We start from the raw sequence: 23,280 nt of genomic DNA on the forward strand, positions 1-23,280 counted from the left end.
TACCTAACAGTTTTGGTGTAAAAAGCCTGCATATATCGGTATTGGGTAATATCGGTATCGGAAATTGAGAGTTGGACAATATCGGAATATCGGATATCGGCAGAAAAGCCAATATCGAGGATCCCTACTTCCTAGTGTAAGAAAACTAAGTTTGGGTCAAAGATCATGAGTTCTCCAGTACGAAAAAGACCCAACGCATTCATCCAAAAGCAAAAAAACGTTGAAAAATCTGTGTAGAGTTGAAATATGCTATTGGGATAGGAAATCCTGCCAACATTCAAGGGTCTGAACAAATTGCAATGGAAGAGGGAGAAACTACCAGCAGACCGGTGCAAGAAGCTTATATATAAGAAATGTTTGGATAGTGTGATTGTTGCCAAAGGGTGTGCAACAAAATATTAGGGAAGGGCTCCTTTAATACTATTTTATATTTCTTCCTTAAAATCACTATACCTAAGCTGAAAAGGAATATTTTTGGGGGTGAATAATGTTGACCAGAACTGTACATGCAGGTGATAATGTACAAAATGGCAGGCACATTGTCCTGATGCATCTTCTATTTACTTACTGTACATCCACTTTGTGTGTATAGATTTAATAAAGGTCAGTATAATCAATATCTAAAGAGTCCTTGCACAGGTTCCATGTTACACCAAGCTTTACACACACTCTTGCAACAGCTTTGGCCCTGAGCTATTCTGCAGTATTGCTTGAGAGTGAAATGTTTTTACCTAGTAGCTTGGGGGACTCTCTCGTAGACCTTTAAAATATTAGCTACAGGCAATATTTCATATTTTATTTGTTGCAAGCAAGGTTGCATTGATTGGGGGCGTCTGGGGGAAACTTACACGGAAGGGCATCTGTGCTCAATTAACAGCTCTCCTTATTATCAGTGTCTCAGTAGAGGCTGCTAGAGGAACTGCTGGACTGAGGCCACGTGACAGAAATGCTACACAGTGTCTTTAACTACAGTGTCTGAAAAGACAGTTTGTTCACTGGTGGATGTAATTCCAGAAAGGGGAGCAGTAACTCCACTGCCTGCAGCGTGCAAGTATCATAAAGTTAACTTTTCTTCTGTATTAGAAGATAACACAGAAGCACACGTACAATATAGGAAGTAGTTTGAGACTGACAAATGTTCTATTATCTTCATGCTTATTTAGGAATTGCATTGTAATTTCATCATTTTCTTACAATCATAGAGCCAATCACAGTTTAACTGATATCAGGCCTACTCTCTTCCCCACTCTGTCTCTCTGCTTATCTCTTGGTCCACTGGGTTTCAGCTTTGGGCTCATAATTTAATAACATGCTTCTACACTGTAGCTGATCGTTTCATTAAGTTTTGGGGGGCTACATGAAGGTTCGATATTGAACAAGTAATGACTGTAATCTTGACAGGCAGCACGCATTTTTTTTTTTTTACCTTTAGTGTCTTACATTGTCTCTCTTTCTGCTTTCACTGAGGCTAAAGAGGCCGCCTGCCTCCTGAAGAGAAAAAAAAGGGGGGCTTCAGCTTTTTCAACTTGAGTCTTTTTCTGTCAAGTCAGATTCTGGAAATCAAATTATTTGTTCTTGTTTAGGTTTTGGCTGAGTCTTGCTTAAAACCTGTGGGCTGGAGGTGAGTCCAACAACACAAACACAGAAAGATTTTTACTTTTTAGTAGTTTTGCAGTTGACTGGTCACATCACTAGATTCAGGTGTGTGGAAGTCAAAGTTACATTTCAATATTTCTTCATACCTATACTTAGAATATTATTATAAAGAGTTGCATTCATCGAATATAATATCACACCTATGAGACTGCACATGTAAAAAACCCACAGACAAAGGCTGAATCCCAAACATACAGTACAGGTACAAATATTAATATAACCGTAGAGATGGGTTAAACTTCTTGGACCTTGTTAGGACTCTGTCAGCTGCCTTTTGGACCAGATTAAGACCATTGCAGTTGTTGATTCTGGATGCTATAAAAGCAAGTAGAAAGATTTCAGCATCTACATTTATGAAATAGAGCATATCTTAGCTATGTTACATACATTAAAGAATGTGTTTTTTGACATACTTGATATGTGGCTCAAAAGTTTGAGAGGAATCGACTGTATTACTCTGGGAAATTGTGTAGCCAATCAAGATTAATGGAAAAATCCATGAGGATTGATCTCTGTCGGGTTGGACTAACAAGCGAGGTGTTTTTACAAGCCAGGAGGGGTCATTGACTGTTACAGGAAAATAGATGTGTGTGTCGTTGACATAGCAATGATAATTTGTTGGTATTTTGTGATGTGACTGGGTGGCAGGATGTACTAAAGTGGTCCAAGTACTGATCCTTGTGGAATACCATATTGGACTTGAGTGTAATGCTTTTACACTTGATGTACCTAGATAGCAACAAACAATTTAGTTGCTAAGCCAAACTTGCGTTGGGCTTGAAGCTTGGTGGAACTGCTCAAATACCAACTTTGCTGTAAGTTAAAACACCTATATTGGCTCCAACATGACTAAATTAAAAGTAAATTGTAAAACTTCCACTCAGGGCTTCACTTTCCTTTAAGGCCTCCGCACACCAACCCGATTATCGGCCGTCGGACGTCGTCGGACAGTCAGGCGAGGTCGGTGGCTCGAGTCGGTTCGGTGTGTCCCGTTCCGTCGTCAGGTCGCCGTCGGCGTCGCGCTTCATTTTGGCCTATTCGACATGTAGAATCGGCCATCCTGGGGCCGTCGGCCTCAATGACAATCTGATTGGTGGAGTGCTAGACCTTGACTAGCGAATCAGCGAGTGCACGAGAAAACCAGAAGTGAGAAGAAGAAGCCCGAGAGCTGACAACGCCAGTATCTTGTTATTAGCCATCGTATTTTCCGTTCAGCGAGTAATGACAATAACGATCCTTCTTGACTACTATCAACACTCTCTGATGAAAACAATGACTGACGACAGCATGTTTTCATTTTTTTTGGGCGACAACACAGATTAGCGCCGCCTGCTGTTATGGGGACGTATTACGCCTGGCGCATGCGCAGAACGTACGCTCCAGTTGGCGTCGGTTTGGTGTGTTCGGTGCACTTTTTTGACCGACTCGATGGAGACGGGAGCCGACTGATCACTCCGACTGCTTTTCTGCCGACGGTCGGCTGTCGGGTTGGTGTGCAGAGGCCTTTAAACTGACATTACTTTAAGAAGGGATCTTACTGCAGCTAGTATGTACAAGAGGGACGATTACAGCAACCGATAATTCTTTCAATGTACCCGGCATGTGAATATAGTTTTAAGACATACTTGGAAAAAAAATTAAACTATCCTTTCACACTTTAGTACACAACCCATCTCCAGCAATGTAGGACATGTTATCAGGAGAACATGGTAACATCCCAGTTAGTGTGTACAGTAAAGAAGAAAACAAAGAAAGAATAATAAATCTTTTTAAAAATGTAAACACCTTTGATGGTCTTTGTGTGAGGTGATGTCTGAAACCGATTCGACACCTCAGACATTTTTAGTTATAGTCTCACAGGCCAGAAGGAGGAATGTTACTTTTCAGGTTTTTTTTATGCATTGTTTCATTAGTGTGGCAAGAAGAGATTAGGGCTTATCTAATGTCTGGCCGACGCTGAGTAGACTGACAGGACAGTGCGTACAAAGGAAAACACAACGCAAAGAATGTAAAGTGCTCAAATAGAAAAGAAATGTCGCCCCGAGAACTCAGTAGGTTATCCAATAATTGCAAGCTATCTTCAAACATTTATAAAAGGCAGAATTTATAAGAAACCCAAATGGTGGAGTGTGGTGACCCTTGAACTGGTTTACTGTTGTGTTGTGTCAGAGATTTCCTGGTCAGTGCAGCATCAACCAGAGAGGTGAGTCGATCGATAAGGGCAATGGAGGAGAGGGGGGTTGGAGAGTGGAAGGAACAGGAGCTAATTCACGGAGAGAGGTTAGGGGAGGCAAAAGCCCCAGGCAGGGGGGAGGGGTGTGGAGAAAGGGTTAGGTAGAGCTGAGGGAGACGGGGGAAGGGAAATGGGGAGAGGGCAGGAGTGTCAAGGAAACAGATGAGGCCATATGGGTTAAAGAGCTGGTGTGAATTTGCCTCTAGATGTTGATCTTTTGCCCGCGTTCTACGCTTAACAGTATTTTCGAGATCTTTGGTTGGCATTTATAAACCACGAGGAGTGGGAGTGCTGACATGATCACTGATCAGGTTAATCCATCTTAGCTAATGTATTATTCAGAGATTTAACTGATCCACAATCAGCACCCTTTGCTGAAACACAAGGAAATGTACTCTGGAGAATAAACTGACCTTTAATACTGACAGCATACCTTAAGCCCCACAAAATAAAGGAACCCAAGTCATTAAAATACTGCATACAAAAGGTCAGACTACTTTTATCAAATCTAAAATTCTGAGTATTCAGAGCTTCAAATGCTGTTCTGTGATAAAAGCTTTTCGTCTGTGAATTTCTTCAGAGCCATACTGGTACGAGACCAGACACAATAGAGAGAACGTTCAAACAGAGGACACAGCTACGCTCTACTGAGTATGATAGATTATCTTGATAAACTGTGTTCTAGGCAGACACTAGACATCGGCAGAAACAGGCATTTCTGACAGGGTTATGACAACACTCACAGCCACAGGGGCGACAGACTCAATAATGACCCCGCTAACATGTGGATTCTGAAAACACGTCACTAAACCCTTTGTTCAGTGGGCGCTTAGCTTTACTTTAAGTGACTTTAAGTCCTCAGAAGTATTTAAATATTATTTTCTGTGTGAGCTTAATTTTTAAATCACATTTAAATGATCCCTTAACACTTTCACATCAATATTAGGATGTTCAAGTGTGGGATTATGGTTTAAAGTAAACTGTGCAACTGCATCCTGTTAAGCCAAAATCGATCTTTTGAGTAGTACTGAGCACAGCTGCTAAAGTCTTCTAGAGTGGGTTCCCATAGTGACCATTTTTCATGGTGGAAAAAGTTACTAAAACATCCACTGATTGAGATAGAAGTGGTGTATTTAGCTGTACTTTAGCAACAAATATGACTTACTGAGCATAGAGATGGACATGAAAGGACATGGTTTGAATAGTTTTTATGGTTTCATATATTTTGTTGTTTTGAAAGCCAAATATCTCACAACCTAGCAAAGTCATCTCTGAGCCAGCTGTACTGATCAACAGCAAGTGCACAGACCAAAAATTGAGAAAGACCAACTGCACATAATCATGGGTACGTATGTTTTATTCCTGGCTTCAGCCACTGTCATCCTATCTAGAGAATGATGATGCCAAACCATGTAACAGTGCTATATTGAGCACTACGCACTACTCCCATTTAAACTTTGCCGCTGCACAAAAATATAAACTAGCTTGAACCACAATTTACAAGTGACATTTCAAAGTAGAGCTGAAATGATTTATATATTTTTCATGCAAAGATGCCAAACATCCTCTATTCGTAGCATGTCAATTGTTAGGATTTGCTGCTTTTGTTTGTCTTATAGGATTGTTAACTAAATATTTCTCTGCTTTTGGAATTTTGGTCAAACAAAGCAAGTCATGGAAACCTAGGGCTTTACTAGCGTGCGATGGGCCTTATTACATTTTTCTTACATTTTATAGACCAAATAATTGGCAGGAAAATAACCGTTTAGCTGTCGCATAAGTGTAAACATGGAGAAAACATCAAGTGAATCATATTTTGATAATATATACCAACTGAGCTGATCTATTGGCACTGATTCTGCTACTCAAGAGCTCCGACCATGCAGTGAAATATTATAATGATTATGAACTTAATAAGCAACTCTTTTGCCATCACACTGCTTAAAACAAACATCTAGTGACAATTTCACACCAGCATCTGCAGCATGTATAGATGCAGCTGTCACACCAGCCATTCCAGCAGGAGAGCATCTTACCACAGGACTCGGGCTTCCCCTCTGCTAGCACACTGCTGCTGCCACTCTTCTGCACCACCAGAGCTTCTGCCCACAGCCCCCACCACGCAGACAGCACAGCAGCAAACGCACATACACACACACACGCACGCACGCACACACACAAACAAAACAAGAACCAACACAAGGAAAGGAAACACAAAACAGGAAAGAGAAAATCATGAGGGAGAAACAATCATGGGAGAAGAAAAATTAAATGAACAAATAGGTAGTTTAATTAAACATAATGGTTTGGATAGGCAGGAGTGCAGTCACTAAAAATGAACTAGCTGGGTTTTTGTTGAAAGTACTCCAGTCCTATAGGTGTCACTCTATCAATTCATTGTGACTTTAATAACAGGGGCCCCATTTATCCAAACTTTGTATCCTGCATTCAGATTGTGAGCCTAAGTGATTTAAGAGCAGATTATATTTTCAAATGCACCAGAAGCTAAATAAAATAAATAGAATTTGTGAGTTTTGATCCGACATTGTGGTTATACTTCAAAGGTCATACCTAACTGGAACTGAGCCTTCATATTAGGACTCCAGTATAAATCCATTGTAGCAAGATGCAGCAGTTATCCTCAATGCATTTTCAGGTCTGTCTCTCAACACCAGAATGTGGTTTTACAAGTTGTGGCACAGGAGCACACAATAAAAACAAATCTGAAATTACAGCCAATAACACAGAAAGTCTTGGTCCAGTAAATCAATATAATGTCCAGTATATTTTTTAAAAGATAATAAATATCTTAATGACTGCACATATTATTCTTTTGGGAACACGTTAATTCGGCGGAGCTAGTGTTAACATCCATTTCCAGAGCATCTGACAACTCCTGCCCATCCCTAACAAACCCAAACCACGTTGAAATTATGAAAGAAAAAGTGCAAGTAGAAGAAAATATGGCAAAAGATTGTTAAAGAGTTCATGCAACTTGCAGATAACTAAAAAGGGATGAACAAAATGAAAGCCTAAACAACATGCAGGCATGCACAAGGTCCAGACAGGTCAAATAATTAAAGAATCATTTGCTTCTCTGTGGTGCTACACATAGACAGGCAACACTTGTGTAACCACTGAGAGAGCACATCGTGTCTATGTTTTGTTGCATCATACAGAGATAAGCCACCATGTGGTGCAGAGGATTTTCTATTTTGTTTTGAATACAGAGGCTTCAGTCATATCTCAAATCATACTGCCCCGGTTGCTGACAAATACCACAGGGAGTGTCACCATATCAAACTATTCTGTTTCTGAACCCTTCCTATCTCAGCCTGCAAAAAACTTGAAACTGCAGTGCATAACAGGCTTAGTGGCTTTTGCGCCCTTCAAGTATGCATCGAGACCACCCACCCACTTTGAGCATACAAAACCCACAGTACACTGCTTTATGTAAAACTACAAGAACCACGTGGACACATGCAGCTGCAGATTTTAAGGTCCTATAGTCAAACCTTTTTGTGCTTATCGGCTTAAAATCTGCAACGTGTAACGCAACATAAGCTTCTGCTAAAGTGTTAATATAATGCAGTGTATTGCAGACTTGCCAGCTATACTGTCCATTAGTTGAATTAACTTAACTCCTGTTCAGCATAAGTGATAAGACCCAAAACAGATCTCAGATCAGACCTAGTTTTCAAAGAGAGCATAAAGCATAGAGAAAGATACACACACCACCTTTCACCATCCCAGCATGCCTTGTACATTGAGCAAACCATCATCAGCACAATTGTATTATGAGACTGTGTGTGTTAAAGAGGATAGACGAGAGGAAATGAGAGGAGAGAGAAGAGAAGAGAGAGACGAGAGAGAGGAAGAGAGAGGATTGAGAGAGGAGAGAGAGGAGAGAGAGCACGGGGTAGTCAGATAAAGTGATGCATACAGAGATAGAGGGACAGATGGAAAAAGGCAGAGTATGTGTCAGAGAATGAGAGAAAAAGAGTGAATAAGAAGAACAGAACAGGAGTATGAGCCTGCAAATGAAAGTGGGAAGTTACCTGTAGGGTCAAACTCATTGGAGGGAAGTGAGGTTTTGTCGCTTTTAGGTTTCTTGTCTGGGGGGTGGTCTTTACTGAGAATGCTGCTGGTTCTAGAGGAAGAGAAACAGCCATGAGAAACAGGTTTTCGCACCACAAACAAGTGGTTAAGTAGTAAAAAACGTTGGCATTTATCCGGTATGTGCTGTCTTTTACAAGTAGCATTTTCTACAGCCAGTGTCATTGTGTCTTTCTGTACTACTACCCTGCATATGCACAAGCTGCAGGCAAGTGGAGATCCAGGAGAGAAATGACACCAACACACAGAACCAACAATTGTTCACTTCAGCATTGAGAATAATGTGGCAAGAGGACTTCTTAGTAGCTTATGAATCATGCTGAGTGTGTCTACTGTATAATGTGACAGCTAGAGAGGATGTGGAGCCGCTCTGCTGAGCGCCCAGGGAGCAGGGCCAGAGAAAGGACGCTCCTCAGAGGAGGTGCTACAAGGCCAGACTCCGGCTTGAACCTCGGGAGGCTATGTATGGTTGCCTCTGCCTATACCGGCCCCAACTGTGAAAGGCCACTGTTCTGTTCACAGTGAAAGGCAGTGATGGGCCGCCCTCAGAAGAGGGACCCCTTTGTCCCTCACTGTGTGTGTGTATGTGTGTGTACATGAGTGAGAGGGTGGAGAGAGGGGGTGTGCTTGGTCCAAACTCTGAAGACTTCTGTGTTGCAGCACACCAGGCCTAGTAAAAACCTGCCTCATTCCCCCCATCTGGAGCTCAGTGTATGTGTGTGTGGCCACAGGATTACCCATAAGCAGGCACATATGCAAGAAAATATGAGAAAGTTAAGATTCTTACCTGTTTGCTTTCTTGGGAAACCTGCAAGATAAAAACAGAATGGCCATCAGTGTCTCACATAAATGACCTGAGAGACTATTAATGTAATAAAGTATGCCTATACGGAGGCTGAAAAACAAGTTGCTAAGCTGACAGCTTCTCTTGAGACCCATGTAGTGGTAAACATGATAATCCCGATCAAACATCAGAGTTCTTCAGCTACAGATTAAAGCCTTTTCCAGGTCAAATGTCCTCTGCCTCTCAGATCTCAGCTGTGTGTATGTGTGTGTGTGTGTAGTGGTGTGTGTGTGTGTGTGTGTCTGTGTGCGTGCTGCAATTTAGTTCCTCACAGACATTACAACTTGACTGTAATAATCATATCCGAATCACATCCACGGCCTGTTTCCCTCGAGGCAGCCTGCCCGGAGACTGATTAATGCCACGGAGTGATGTAGTGGGTAATATTTTAGGGATACTGTCAGCACCATATTAGAAATGGTGATGTTTTCCAGGAAGTTAGAGATTTGCGTATTGACTTGCTGTTTGGCAGATACACCATTAATGAAAATTTAGAGATCCCCTCCAGACGTATAATTTCTTTTTGCCCCCTAGTTTCTACATTCACACAATTGCATAACGGACCAGGATGGACTTACAGATTATATTTTGTGATATCCCAAATGATCACCCCTTAAAATCAGATTTTCAGTGAGAAACTTCCCACTTCTGAGCAGATGAATGTAAAAAAACATCCTTCTAGTATCAAGCTCTGCACATTCTGCACATTCTGCACAGTAAAGCTAAAGCATTCAACAGTAGGAACAAAAAGAAACATATTTTGGAGTGGAGGGGGACTTTAAGAAGACACTGCACAGTCAATTCTCACAGAAGGTGTTGAATCTCATCTTTTAGGATATAGCCTTATGGACTCAGATTGACATTTTATACACGAAAAATTCTCCATTTTAGACTGAAGGCCTTCCTACTAACTTTGATGCTGCATTGGACTGAATAGAGTGCAAAATAGCATCTGTGGGAGTAAGCTACTCCCAAAACCTGACCCTGCTGGACCCAGCCATTCTTACACAAGAACCAATTTTAACTCCAGTAGTCCATGAAGGATAAATAAAGGAATACGCCATTTTAAAATGGGTAAAAGTAAGTCACAGACTGACAGAGAAAAGTATCTATTCCAAAGCTATTTAAAGGGTAATATTAATTATATACTTCATCTGTAATGCACTTTCCACTGAGAAGAAAATCTCCTGAGGACTAATGAAGTTCGTGCTAATTATCTGTGTGGTCCCTCAGTGCATTTCTCTGTTTACACACAGAGTCAGCCATGTTTTGCCATACCAGTTGTTAAACCACTTTTAACAACTGGTTTAAAAGTTAAATTGTTAAATAGTTACCAGGGTTAGGCGACTGGACGAATATATCAGATATCCATCTGATAGTTAGTTAGCTACAGCTAGCTGATAGCTGTAGAGCCAACGTATTCTCAAAATTAACTGCGGTGAATTAAGGATTTATTTCGACTAGTTTGATGACAGGGAATACAGTTACAAGGTGATTCGCAGAGCCTCCAAACAAGTCTCTAACTCCGGGGAAGATGAGGATACAGCAGGCACAGCCCGGCGCAGGACAGGAACAGACCAGGAGAGGAGGGGCTTAAAGCGGGTAGAGGAGCGAGGGAGGTCGGGGGCATTAGAGAGGCAGCGACAATGCATAGAGCCAGAATATTTTAACATCTAACTCTGTTAGATGGTTAGACAGCAGAGTTGGTGATTGTTGGAATAGTGGAAAGACTTACAAAGACAGTTTGGTCAGTTTTATTTTGTTTCTGTCAGGTCTGAATGAAGTGTTTTAACAAGGTGTTAGTGGAGTATGAGACAGAAACTGAATTCAGAATGTGAGAATATATTGACAGTTGCTGGTTTTGGACTGATTCTGGCTAGTTGGAAAATTTTAATAGTTACCATGAAGCCTAAATCGAGATTCAGTTCTCTTATTTTTTCATTGTGAAGTGGAAAGCATGGAAAAGATTGATGTCTCAGCCACAAAAACAAATCCCGGTTTTACACTTTATTATTCAGTCCACATCTCTATATTCAGAGTATCTTTGCTAGGTGGAACAACAGTTGATTTCAAGTAAGGTTTGATACAAGCCTACATGCAGTATGCTTTGTAAAATGTAAAAAGAAATGTGAAATAGACAAAAACTACTAGAACGGGATGCAACTCTGAATCGCACTAAATGCAGTCTTTTACTACGAAACAGTAGTACGAGTAACTACACATTTCAGAACACCAGTCCTCCGTAAAAGAGAGGTCTCACGACTAACTAGCCCACATTAACTCTCTTCCTCCTGGCGACAGTGTGTCCCATTCAGAGCCATGCAGGGCCAGCTGAATGGCCCGTTTATGAAAATGCCTTAGACTGTAATAAGTTCCAGAGCCTCCAGCAGAAAAAAAACTAGCTTTAAGTAGTCCACTCCCTAAGAAACCTCTGAATTGGAGAGATGGAAAAGTCAGCACATAAACACACACGCTGAACTGGGACAAGCTCGGGGATGGCAAAACTGAGTAGGACGATGTTGTTCTTGGTTGATCATACAGGAACAAATGAAAACGTGACAGGCAAACCAAGTTCTAAAGAGTTGGGTGATGCATCAGGCTGTCTATAATGTCTGTGCTGAACTAGACGTATGAATCATGCTTTCAGAAATAATGCAGTAGTGTTTTAGAGCTGTTAAAGAGAATACTTCAAACAGTTCAAAGAAAAGGAAAAAGAAATCTGTGGTATCTATATCTCAAATAACCACAGGACCATGAAATGACCTGCCTGAGAAACATTTAAGGGCTAAAGAAAGGTTATGAAGAAAGATTGTATCACTGGGGAAAAACAAGAGGACAGATTAAAAGAGAAAACACATGTTTAGAAACAACATTACTGATATTGAAAGGTGGACAAAATTGAAAAGACCAAACATATATGTCAGTTTAGCTAAAAAGAGGCAAGCACGCAACAGAAGGAGGCAGTAGGTCGGTATCAAAGAGGGTTCAGAAAGGTGTGTCACATGGGTTTCGCCACTGCCACTCCCCAGTCTCTGAAGTTAATATTTAACCAATTTTTCCAAACATTCTGACACTACATGGCATTTTGACAAATCACGAGAAAAGAATTGTCGGTCTGGTTTTGCAAAAAATGCTTTGTAACAAGTCAAATAAAAATGTAAAAACTTTCTGAACCGTCTCTGGCACATTCAATCTATTTTCATCTATCCACGCGACGTTCACAACACTTCCAAACGAGGTGGGAAGATGAGGGAGAGGAGTGTGTACCATTTAATACCAGTTACAGAGAATCTTTATCAGTATGAGGAAATTATTGCTTAAAGCTATAGGGCGTGCTGTGGATTTAAAGGATATCAAACACAGTATCGTTTTCATCACTATAATAAATATACTGTGACATTTCTTGAAATATAGGTTGCATTTTTAACCAGAAATATCCTGCTGCACAGAACCCTGAAACTGGTTAAAACACACAAACATACCGCTGCAGGGCTCGACAGTAAAAGTTCCCTTGTTGCCAGGGGCAACCAGATCTGGATCACTGTAAACAGCTTTTAGAGATCTCGGTGCCCTTGTTGACAACTACGTTTCCAAAATGTAATATAAAAATAAAGGTAGGCTAAAGAAAAAAAAAAAACTTTCTCTCTCCAACAACAACAATCCGCTTGGGTGGACGAGAGTGCTGCTGTCACATTGATTTTCAAACTAAACCAACAAAGTTATGTGTGGGTTGGAAAAAAATGAACATTTGTGAACAGCATCACAGCACAACTACACAACACAGCCGTACTGATAGTGTGACAGTCAGGCCTGCCGGAAAAAGATGCAGAAACGTCACAACTTGAGGCAAAGGAAGTAGGCAGAGTGCGCTACTGCAGGCCTGCAATAAAAACAGACTGACAAGAAAACGGTCAAAACTAAGCAATCACATCAAAAGTCACAGACAATCACTGATCATACAGAGAGTTGACAAGCGCTGCTACTTGGTATAATCCATTTCTGTAAGAATAGTCATTTCATTTAGTTCAACTCATGTATCATATAACCCTGTGCCTATACACAGTAGCTATAGTGTCCTCATAATAAAAAAACAACCTGTGCTTTCTATAACTAATCAGATCCAATGACTCCTCAGAGCTACTGTGAATATTGTCTGAGACAGAAATGATAACATCTATTTTGAAATTGTAAAAGTAAAAATAAAAGAGGCAGGTACTTTCTATGGGGAAGCAAAAGTGCCCTTCGCTTGAAAATGAGAAATTTACACGTTACTGACAAATACCACAAACTCGGCATCTACTAAAATACTCTGCAGCACCTGGCCTGTACATGTTGGCAAAGCAGCTGAATGACAACTAAAGTCATCGAGTCTGATTTATGTAGTGGCAATACAAACAAATGGAAAGACTTATTAAGCCTCATGAATTTCCAGTCTGGTTTGCTTTCTCTTCTGTTGCATAAACGGTTCCTAAATACACACTTATAATAATAGGCATGTAAAAGTCGACATGTTAACTCATGCGGATTCAAAAAGAGTGGAGGACAGTCATCACATCAATTGAACTTCCCTGTCTGCACTGCTATGCACTGTCTTTCCTTTCTGAATGTCATGTCGACGGTACAGATTGGAGGCTAGACACGTTGGTTCTCAATAAGTTCTAAATAGGTTTTGTCTTAACTTTTGAACATCTTAATTTACATTAAACGTGATTAATCACATTATTTTTTGAAAAAACTCTTTACAAAATATTTTCATTTGTGATAAGCCGGTAAAGATATAATAGGAGCAAGTAAAACTCTGATATCTATTCTCAATAGTCAATATCTATTCTGATGCATTTAACTAACAGTTACTTCAGAAATACACATTAACAACTGCATGCATTCTTCACCCTAACGCCAGATTTACTGTCATAAGTAACGGTCATAGTTATGCAGGCAGCTAAATAGCTTAACAGGCTGCATTGTGAGCTCCTCTACCTCCTTAGCTCAGGCTGGTAGCATAGGTTTGTAATAAGCCTTATGTGCCTGCATAGCCGAATAATGTATGTATACAGTAGTAGATGCCACTGGAAAATGAATAGTGTAGCCGTGACAGCAAATACTGAGAGATGATTGTTAGAGTTGCTCTGGATCTTGATATCTCGATGCTCTTGATGCTCCAGTTACTGCGAAGTTGACCGGTCATTTTAAAGAGTCTCACTACGAGGGCAACTCCTCTGGTTTCACTGAAAAGTATCACTGACACACAGTCATAGCTCACATAACTTCATAGTGTATCTCCAGTGAGCTGTCACAATGGCTCCACATTAGCAGGGAATTCTCTGTCCAGTAGACAACAATAGTTAATTGTCCCGATGCTAATACTTTAAACACTCTATTATACACTCTGTTATAAGAACAATAAGCGACTTAGACGATAACTTCGTAAATACTAGAGCTGAAGCTGTTAGTCGATTATTGATAGGCGACTGACGGAAACTTAATAAAGAACTGTTTTGATCATGTGTGATCATCCATTCACTGTTGGACATTTATTTCATTTTAAAGCACAAATACCAAAATTATGATTCAAGCTTCACAATTGTGAATCTCTACTTACTCGTCTTGATATTTTGGGGTTTTGCAAAACAAGCAGTGTGAATAGGTCAGCTTGGGCATTGTAAACAACTTATTGAAAGAATCAAAAAATGTATCAATATAAAAATAACCACTAGTCTCAGCCTTAGAAAATACACAAGATAGAAGCTTTGCTCTGCTGAATCATTTAAAAAGGTTTTCTTGGTAGAAATAAAACTGGAGACATTGTAAATCTTTCTACAATCACTAACAATAACAAGTGCAGCTGTTATACTCATGTGAATGAAAGTTCAAATTTTTTAAGACCAGAGCTGATATGTAGATCTAGGAAAAACTACACTCTGAAAAAACACGTTTAAGAATCAATTTTCCTCAGCTCATTCAATTCCTCGAATCCAGCAATAAAAGTCCGAGCTGGGACCTCTTCCTGGATGGGGCCGTTAAATTTGCAGGCGGTGAGAAAGAGAGAAAGAAGGCAGAGTCAGAACAGGGTGGGATGGGAGGGAGGGGCAGCACTGGAGCGGGCCTGGGCTTGAATGCTCCATTGAGGTTTGGTGTTTTGATGGAAAACTGTGGCAGAGCTGGGCCAACTGCAGCAACAGTGGCAGTGAGAGAGGCCCCGGACGAGACCAGACCACGGAGAGAGAAAAAGTAGCAAAGGAGGGAGGGACGAACAGCCCTGAGGGAGCAGGACTCTGACACACAGCCATTTATGTGAAAGGATCTCCAAAACTGAAGAGGAAGGAAAACAGCGAACAATAAGGAACTAGACAAACTCAAGATTCAGAGGAAGCACTTCAAGTTATTCTCAGTTCCTCTTAGAATCAGTAAAAGTAAATATAGACTGATGACTAAAGTGTAATTAGAATAACTCAATATTTAAAAAAAGAGCCGACACAAAAACAGGAACTTTATTTGGAGTTCTCAGGATACATCCCATGTACTCAAGCTATAGTAGGTAAACACTTGATACAGTTAGTAGCTTTATCCTGCCAGACAACGCTGCTGTTGTAATCTGTGCGAGTAACCTGGAGTCTCCTACCAGACACAGAGCAACTCAGCTCACAGCACAGGTGTTGTTGGGACGGGGAGAGGTGGGGCCTGTCTGAAGTTAGGAGGGGATTGAACCGTTTTGGGAGTTGCCTGCAGGCTGCAGAGATCTGACAGGGGTGTGCTCCATTCCAAGATAGCTTTGCAACACTGCAAAACATCCTCAGATGTGAGATGACTGTAAAACCTGGCAGAACTGAAGTGCAACTCAGTGGTGACGGCAGCTGGGTTTTGTGCAGAGTCATGCCACTGGCCTGCCAAGTACCTTATGGAACTGGCAATATCTTCTTTTCAGCCGGCCAGCCATTCATGCCACCTCTCTAAAAGGGCTCTGTGGGTTCTGTCTCAATGGTCTAATGATACAGTCTCTTGAACGGCCTGATTCATGCCTGTAGCCTGCCAGTGGGAGAGCACTCACACACACTGCTTGTTATCTAATCTATATACCTGAGTCACACAACGTTGGTGCCCAGACAAACACACATCTAGCATGACGTCATCGCTTTCCACTCCCTTCCACGGTAAAGAGGCGGTCTACACCCACACAGAGACGCTCTTTCTTTAAACCACCGTCTGTATTACAGTCTAGTCTAATATCTAACTCGCCGGGGACACTCTCAGCATGTGACCTTAGCAGTGTATCCGTGTTCAATTGTGCATGTCGAGATATTGATTTTAAGAAAGACGGCGTTAAGTGAGTGCGTGAGACGGACAGACAAAGAGAGAGTGAGAGAGAGAGAGAGAGAGGTGTGGTGTGTTAGAAAGACAAGAGCAATAGCTGTGGAGCTCGAGCTGCAGCCTCAGGGGGAAAACAGTGCCCTTTCTGCCCCAATAAACCTCATCAGGATTCCTGACATGAGGGCCGGGGGATAGACATTTCTTCACGCTATGCTGTCTGCTGTCCTCCAGCACTGGGAAAGGAAAAGAGGTGGCTCAACGTGCTACACTGTCCGCACTGCTGCTGGTCAGGGGCACTGCAACAAAGCCTGAGAACTTTTCTAATCCTTTTTGAGTTCAAGCTGGTTTTAAGAGATTGTCCTGTTGATCAATTTAGCTCTTAACTTCAGAACTGCAGTGTAGCGTGTGTTCAAGTGATTTGGTATCCTGTAATGCTCTCAAAGATTTATTAATGGCAGTTAAAGGCAGATCTGTGATGACAGTTCAGCCGATGCAACCTGTAGTAAAAGCACATTACTGACACCTAATCTCTGAAACGCTATAAGATGTTCCATCTATTACACTACACTCATTAAAAAACATCTCACTTGATGAATGCAAGGCGATACTTAATAAACTGAGTGCTTTATCGCTAAGGGAAAACATTAGGACATTCATGGGACAACAAGAATATTTAAACCAAAGTTTTTTATGGCGTAATAATGCGCTTTTTCTTTCCCGCCTTTCTGCCATCAAAGCGTTTTTAAAGTCATTTAGAAAGCAGCGTCTTCCACTCAACATGGCTGCAGGTTGGTGGCAGAAACAGTGTTTGGACACAGTTTCTTGTAGAGAAAGATTGGGGTGTGTTAGTCTGTCTAGTCACCCCTGAATCAGCACAAACAGGCAGTGTGAGATTAATCACATTGCAGCAGCAGGTCGCTGGTCTCTCTCCACAATACAGCCTCTCCTAGCACACAGAGACAACATTCAATTAGAGCGTCCCCATTCTGAGACCGAGGCAAGGGGAGTCTCAACGTGCCACATCAATCACGTCCAATCAGCTACAGCAGAGATGCTGCTTTTTAATGTCAACATCTATTTCCAAGAATATCAGACAAAGATTGAGCAGACATACGTGCACTTGTACTGCACGTGTATTTACAGTATCAATATTGGGTGTGAAAGAGAGAAATCGAAAATAAATCACCAGCGTCACATATCTAGGGCCACTGTGTAGTCGAATATCAAGTGCCACCGCAGTTAGCTTGAAGGCACTAGCCTAGTTCATTGCTACAAAACCCTTACATGGACATGTGAGGACATCACACTCGGGCAAGACAGCTCTTTACGCGTGTCCCCTTTTTTCTCTATTGTAGTGATCCTGTCTTTTGTGGAGTGAAAGTAATGTTTGGGCCCTGAAGCTCTCGGGGCTAAGAGGGTGTCTGTAAGCATTAGCATCATGGGGCTGGGTGATAGACCCCAACTCCCCTTGCACTCAGAGCCCCGGCTAATACCCAGACTTCACTGCCCCTGGGGCATCGCCTGTTTCTTTGCCTCTCTGCCATCTCTCTCTTGTTCTATCTCAGTGTCCATTTCTTTCCTTTTAACCAGGCTGGACGTGACTAAAATAACTTAAGAAGAATTATTAATACCCTCAAAAAGGGAGCCAGGATAAACTACAGAATGGGTTGAGAGAGTGTGAGTGTGTGACCTGAGTATGGTGAGAGCTGGTGTGTGCCTGCCAAAGTGACATCCAGGTGTGAGCAGAGTCTTCCTAAAGTCCTCATTTACATTCAGTAAAATAAACAAAACGTTCGATGGCGACTGTCAGTTATGAATGGGTTTGAATCAAAAGAAAAACTCCCTATGCAGCAGTTTTGCTGGATGCTGCCCACTTTAATCATAAAGTGACCGAGCCATCAATAACAAAACCTGTTTCAGAGTAAATGCATCACATCAATTGCATCAGTAGAATAACTCCAGGGTGGCATCAAGTGAAATCAGACCATGGTAGGATTATGCGCCACTGAATTTGTACCGTGCTTTAAAACCATCCTTCACATTACTAAGAAGATGGAATAAATGTGTCAGCTCAGACATAAAACAGAACACAGGACAACTGTTGGAGGAGGAAGGGGCTGGTTATGGAAAGGAAGCAGAGTACCTAGTTTCCCTTTTAACTGGTGACTTATGCCTGAATGTGTCTGGTAGTTGTAGTGATGGCAGGAAACGTCAAAAGCATGATGATAACATCTGGAGTACCTGTACTTGTAAATGTCTTATTATTGTTCTCTGTCTTGCAATTAAAAAAAAATGCTAACTCATAAGCACGCAATGCCACCACCAACCTTTTCACATTGATCTTGAATGTGACAAAAACCCAGACTGCAAGGTTAGAGACCCGGCTGTTGTATCAAATAATTACAAATCAATGCAGTAATCCAGTTTGCCACGAAGCTGCTTCTCCTTTTCCGCTGTACGTATAAAAGCTGTGCAGCCACTCGATGTATAAATACCATTACACAACACAGTCAACTACGTGCTTGCAACAGATCAATCTAGGCTTCTTAAGAGCTTTCATACTTCCTTTTTTTTATATTATACCCGTGGAGGACGACCTATTAGAAACACCTTTCAGTGCAATGCAGCAGCACCACAAACCACCACCTCCAACTTTACTGTGGAATTGAATCCAGACCTAATATGAACCGATTCTTAATGTGACACTCTTTATGAAGATTTATTGCAGAGCTGTTTTGTTTGATTGCATAGGACTATACGGGCGCTCCTTTTTCTTTGTTGCATTGTTTTAAAGATTAGGTGTTGTTGAGTGTTGCTGCCTAACCAAAATAAAATGCTCTGACAAAGATTTCAGTGGAAAAGAAACTCAAGGGAGAGATACTGAAACATCGCTTTCTATGGGGGAAAATCCCCTCTTTCCATAGGAACGCATTAAGCATCTTTAGGCAAACACATAGGACGGCAATTTACTTTCACTATCAACTAATCTCCCCACTATTTTCTTAATAAATCGATTACTTGTCAATAGTCAAGAACGAAAATCACAATTTCCCCAAACCCAGAGTGATGTCTGCTTTCGTTTGACCAGCAGTCCAACCTAAAGTTATTATGTTTACTCTGAGAGTGTGAAAAGCAACTAATGTTCATACTGAGGGCATTTCTGCTTCTAGAAATGACTGAAATTATGAATCAATTTTCAAAAGAATAGCTGAGGATAAATGTTCTTGTCAATTTACTAATATATTAGTCTACTAATCTTTGCAGTACTATAAAGAACATAATATCATAATCAATATATCATAATAATTTATATCAAAATTACATTGTAACACTATCCTGGAGTCCAACAACTGGCTTTGCCCATTTCCGTCAAGATACATACAGTTTGAATGCCCTACTACTGCCGATCAATTCATTTCATACGTGATCTTGAGATTTCTCTAACCTTTCCAACCTGCAGAAGTCTTTCCCTCAGTTGTAGGGAACAGGTTGAGTGTATAAATATCACCATTCTTCATTGCTGAGCAGAAGCACTTCTGCTCAGAGCTTTAAATGACTTACGGATACTCATTTTCAGTCCAGAGCAGCTGACACAGCTTCACCGGTATCAACGCTGACGAGATGGAGTAGAAGCTGCTGCATTATCAGGGAGGGATGCCAAATACAGGAGACGCATACAAGCAGACCTAGCTGCCAGAACTACTTATGAAAACGTTTATCAAGAGGAAATAAATTCCACTGCAGTAAGGGAAATATCAGGTGCAGCTGTTATCACTCGGTGTGGACATAATTACTTTATTAGTCAACTGACATAATATTAATTGATAACAATTGTGATTATCGGTTTTTAGTTACGTTGAAATACAAAGCATTTGCTGGTTGCAGAGTCTCATATTTGTTGCTTTTCTCTGTTTTATTGTTTTATTTTATTGTAAACTGAATGCTCTTAGGTTTTTGGGCTGTTGACAAAATCAACAATCTGAAGGCATCATCTTAGGCTGTTAAGTTGTGAAAGGCAGTCTGGCATTATAACTGTCAGTATAGAGACTAAATGAGTAATTGCCCAATCATTAACGCAAACATCAGTTACATTACAATCAATGCTAATGAATCAATTCACGACAAACGCACTTAGTTGCAATCCTATTATCACCAACTATCCACACACTCTTCCTCCAGTAGGTTGAACAGTGGAGACACACTCCGACTAGCGTCCCTGAATGTACCTGACCTGCACTGGCGGACCTGGAGAGGAGCACACAGCGGACGGCCGGCTTGCTCCCGCTGAAAGCTATTGTTTACTATTAGTGATGTCACCAGCAGCACTTCCCGGGAGGGCCTCAGGGGGGGTGGCGAAAAACGTGGAGATCAGCAGAACTCCATGACAAAGAGCTAAAAGCACACTAAACTGACCCATCGGCTGGCGAGCCAACCCCAATAGATGTTGGATGCGCACACTCCCACCACAGCCAGCAGAGCAACAACAGAAACGCACAACACCACACGCAGACAGGAAACAGGGACAGGGAGATGCAGACGGGCTTAAGGAGGGACATAGAGACAGACAACAGGATTAATCAATAAAGTCATTATCGTCAGCCTCTGTGGAAAACAACCACAAAAACTGCTGCAGTCCAAACAACAGTTCAGATCACAGACCAACAGAGGTGCAGGGCGAGCGGGCCTGCACGCTCCGCACACCGCTGCCGTGCTTTGTTTCGGTTTTTTTTTGGTTTAGTATTAACACGACGGCATGCATCAGGTTTTGCAGGTAGAGTAACAAACGTGACTTTTAGGACACGGCTTGTGAAACCAAAGCAAACAGATGAACAAATTAATTCCAAACGTATCAACCCATGTGCTTTGACTTAAGGGCCGATGAACAGACGACACATTTCAAAACTTCACACGCAGCAGAAAACCTGATACGACCGAACATACTGTGTGCTGTTACACAAGACGCGCGGCACTGTCTGCGGGGCTTTGTGGCATCAGGACGATCTCTGTGATTTATTCGCCAATCAACTGCAGTTTCAATTCCAATACGAGTCTGCTGCAGTGATTGAAAAACACTGGTTTGTTCATTTCACAGATGAAAGCAGTCACAGATAGGATGGTATCTATTGGTTTAGTCTTTTAAGGACACAATAAACAGCAGTTGGTGCCAGCCCCTGTTGCCATCATTGCAGTGGGGGAGGGGGGTCATGTAAAACGGGGTTGGGCTTTAGCCTCTAGCTCATGCCCTAGCCATGAGGATATTTCAGATCCCAACCTGTGCAACAAAGCTTCCTTCTGCTCTAAAACTACAGACCACATTCCGCTGTATTGGCCGGGCTTTTTTTTTCTTCCCCTTCCTGCAGGTATGTGGGATTCACGTGGGAAACGACGTAATGCAACAGCTTCACTTCTCTGTTTCACTACCAGAGTGCATCAAATTGAGAATAGAAACCTCTTTATTCTCCAGGTACAAAAACACTGTTGTCATTTTACAGTGAGAGGCAAATTGACAACGTACACCACAATGGCTTTAAGATGGTACAGGCCCTTTGCTGTGTTGTTCAGGCCATGCCACGTTATTTAGCCTGCTAGTCTGAAGCGCAAGCGTCCAATCCTTGAGTTTACACTGACTGATGCCTTAGATAAGGTGATTACTTGACAAAGCTAAGGTTTTGTCTAAATCCAGAGATTGTTTTAATAGGTGTAGGGGAAGGTTAGCTTTAAAGGCTTAGCTGTAATAGTGATGTTGAAAGGTGTACAGGGATCACAGACGACCTGCTCCCTGGCACACAAACAGCGGCAGGCCTTCTCACTCCTTGGACAAGTAGTACTTTACTGTCTGCAGAGAACTCCATTACCCATGCTGAGATCAGCAGAGTTTCCATCGAGCTCTGATGTCCTTCCTTAGTAATTAGACTGTATAACACAGTTATTACTGAGCACCAGCACCACAAAGAAGTGCTTTACTTGGACCATGTAAAACATATTTTCACCAGGGGCTGTGGGTTGTGTTTCAGATTCATCACAACCAAATCAAGAAACTTTTTTTTGGCAACAAAATGTTGTGTTTTATGACTTTAAAGGACTCCATGTGTGCATGTTGCAGCGCATACAGTGCATTAATAGAGTATAAAAAGGTGGGTTATATACTGTACCTGTCAGTGAAGCTGGACTGTGTGTCACTCATTGGGCTTCCGGTTCTAGATTTGCAGCAAATTATATCCGATTAACATTTTCCAGAGTGTGATGAGGCGATTTCCTGGCGCGTCCTTCTCTGGCATTCGTCTGAAGTAGGCAGGGATTTTGAGAATGGTGTCGGGGCATACATGAATTGTAGGGACACTGTTGTTGCCAGGGGGGGGGGACGTCCAAAACACTATAGGAAAACAAATACACTACCTATAGCATATCTGTTAACCAACACTCCTGGTCAAAAACAGGAGGAAGGAGTACACAGTGAAGCGGGGCCTCTGTCGTATTAGCTGTACAGTCAGATGATATCCTACCCCGGCAATAAACAATATTCAGCCAACAACAATAAACACACCTGGCAGCTGGCACAAGTTGTCGTGCATGTATGAACTCCTCTCGTATGAATCCGTTTTGCGTTCACATCCCTCAGTTTTCCGCCGAGACGAAACGTGTAAACAAACAGTGTATTCCCAATGCAACAGACACCTCGGCCCCGGCGATGTAGTCCGTCCGCCACCACCCCTTGCTCTCGGCTGAATGGCCTCGGTTTTTTCCCCTAAATGATCTTTAAGATGCTGCAAATTCCTCCAGTCCCATTTGGTATTCCCTGCTCCCGGAAAATGCCTGTCTGTGTCTGTGGGGACGACTCTCCCGTGACCATGAGAAAAACGCTTCAACACCCGAGTTTAAACGGCCCAGTGTTACGAGCAAAAAACAGCAACTGCGGCTAATGTTATACCGGTGTAAGACGCTAGATTCAAACACACACTTGGTTAGATGAGCGATTTATTAAAAAAAAAAAAAAAAAGCACATTGTTTTTTTTTTTTCTTCTTTTCAAACAAAATCCTTTCTCACGGTAATGCTGGTTGTTGGATCTCACCGGCTACCAGCTAACTAAACAGATGAGCTCTTTCTGAAAAAAAAAAAAAAAAA

General features: G+C 41.7%; 1 protein-coding gene across 1 annotated transcript in view; it reads right to left on the minus strand.

Moving 5' to 3' along the window:
* The window catches only part of arhgef12a (Rho guanine nucleotide exchange factor (GEF) 12a), a 39,284-nt gene extending 16,156 nt beyond the window's left edge, over positions 1 to 23,128 (minus strand). Inside the window, 4 exon segments of the mRNA XM_035680142.1 lie at positions 5,926 to 5,991; positions 7,948 to 8,039; positions 8,793 to 8,813; positions 22,310 to 23,128. Of these exon segments, the coding sequence (XP_035536035.1) occupies positions 5,926 to 5,991; positions 7,948 to 8,039; positions 8,793 to 8,813; positions 22,310 to 22,341 (211 nt within the window). The 5' untranslated portion in view covers positions 22,342 to 23,128.
* Between the last annotated feature and the right edge of the window lie 152 nt (positions 23,129 to 23,280).

This window comes from Morone saxatilis, unplaced genomic scaffold, assembly GCF_004916995.1.
Source record: "Morone saxatilis isolate NCDOM2014 unplaced genomic scaffold, NCSU_SB_2.0 Contig8, whole genome shotgun sequence".
NCBI classification, from domain to species: Eukaryota; Metazoa; Chordata; class Actinopteri; family Moronidae; genus Morone; species Morone saxatilis.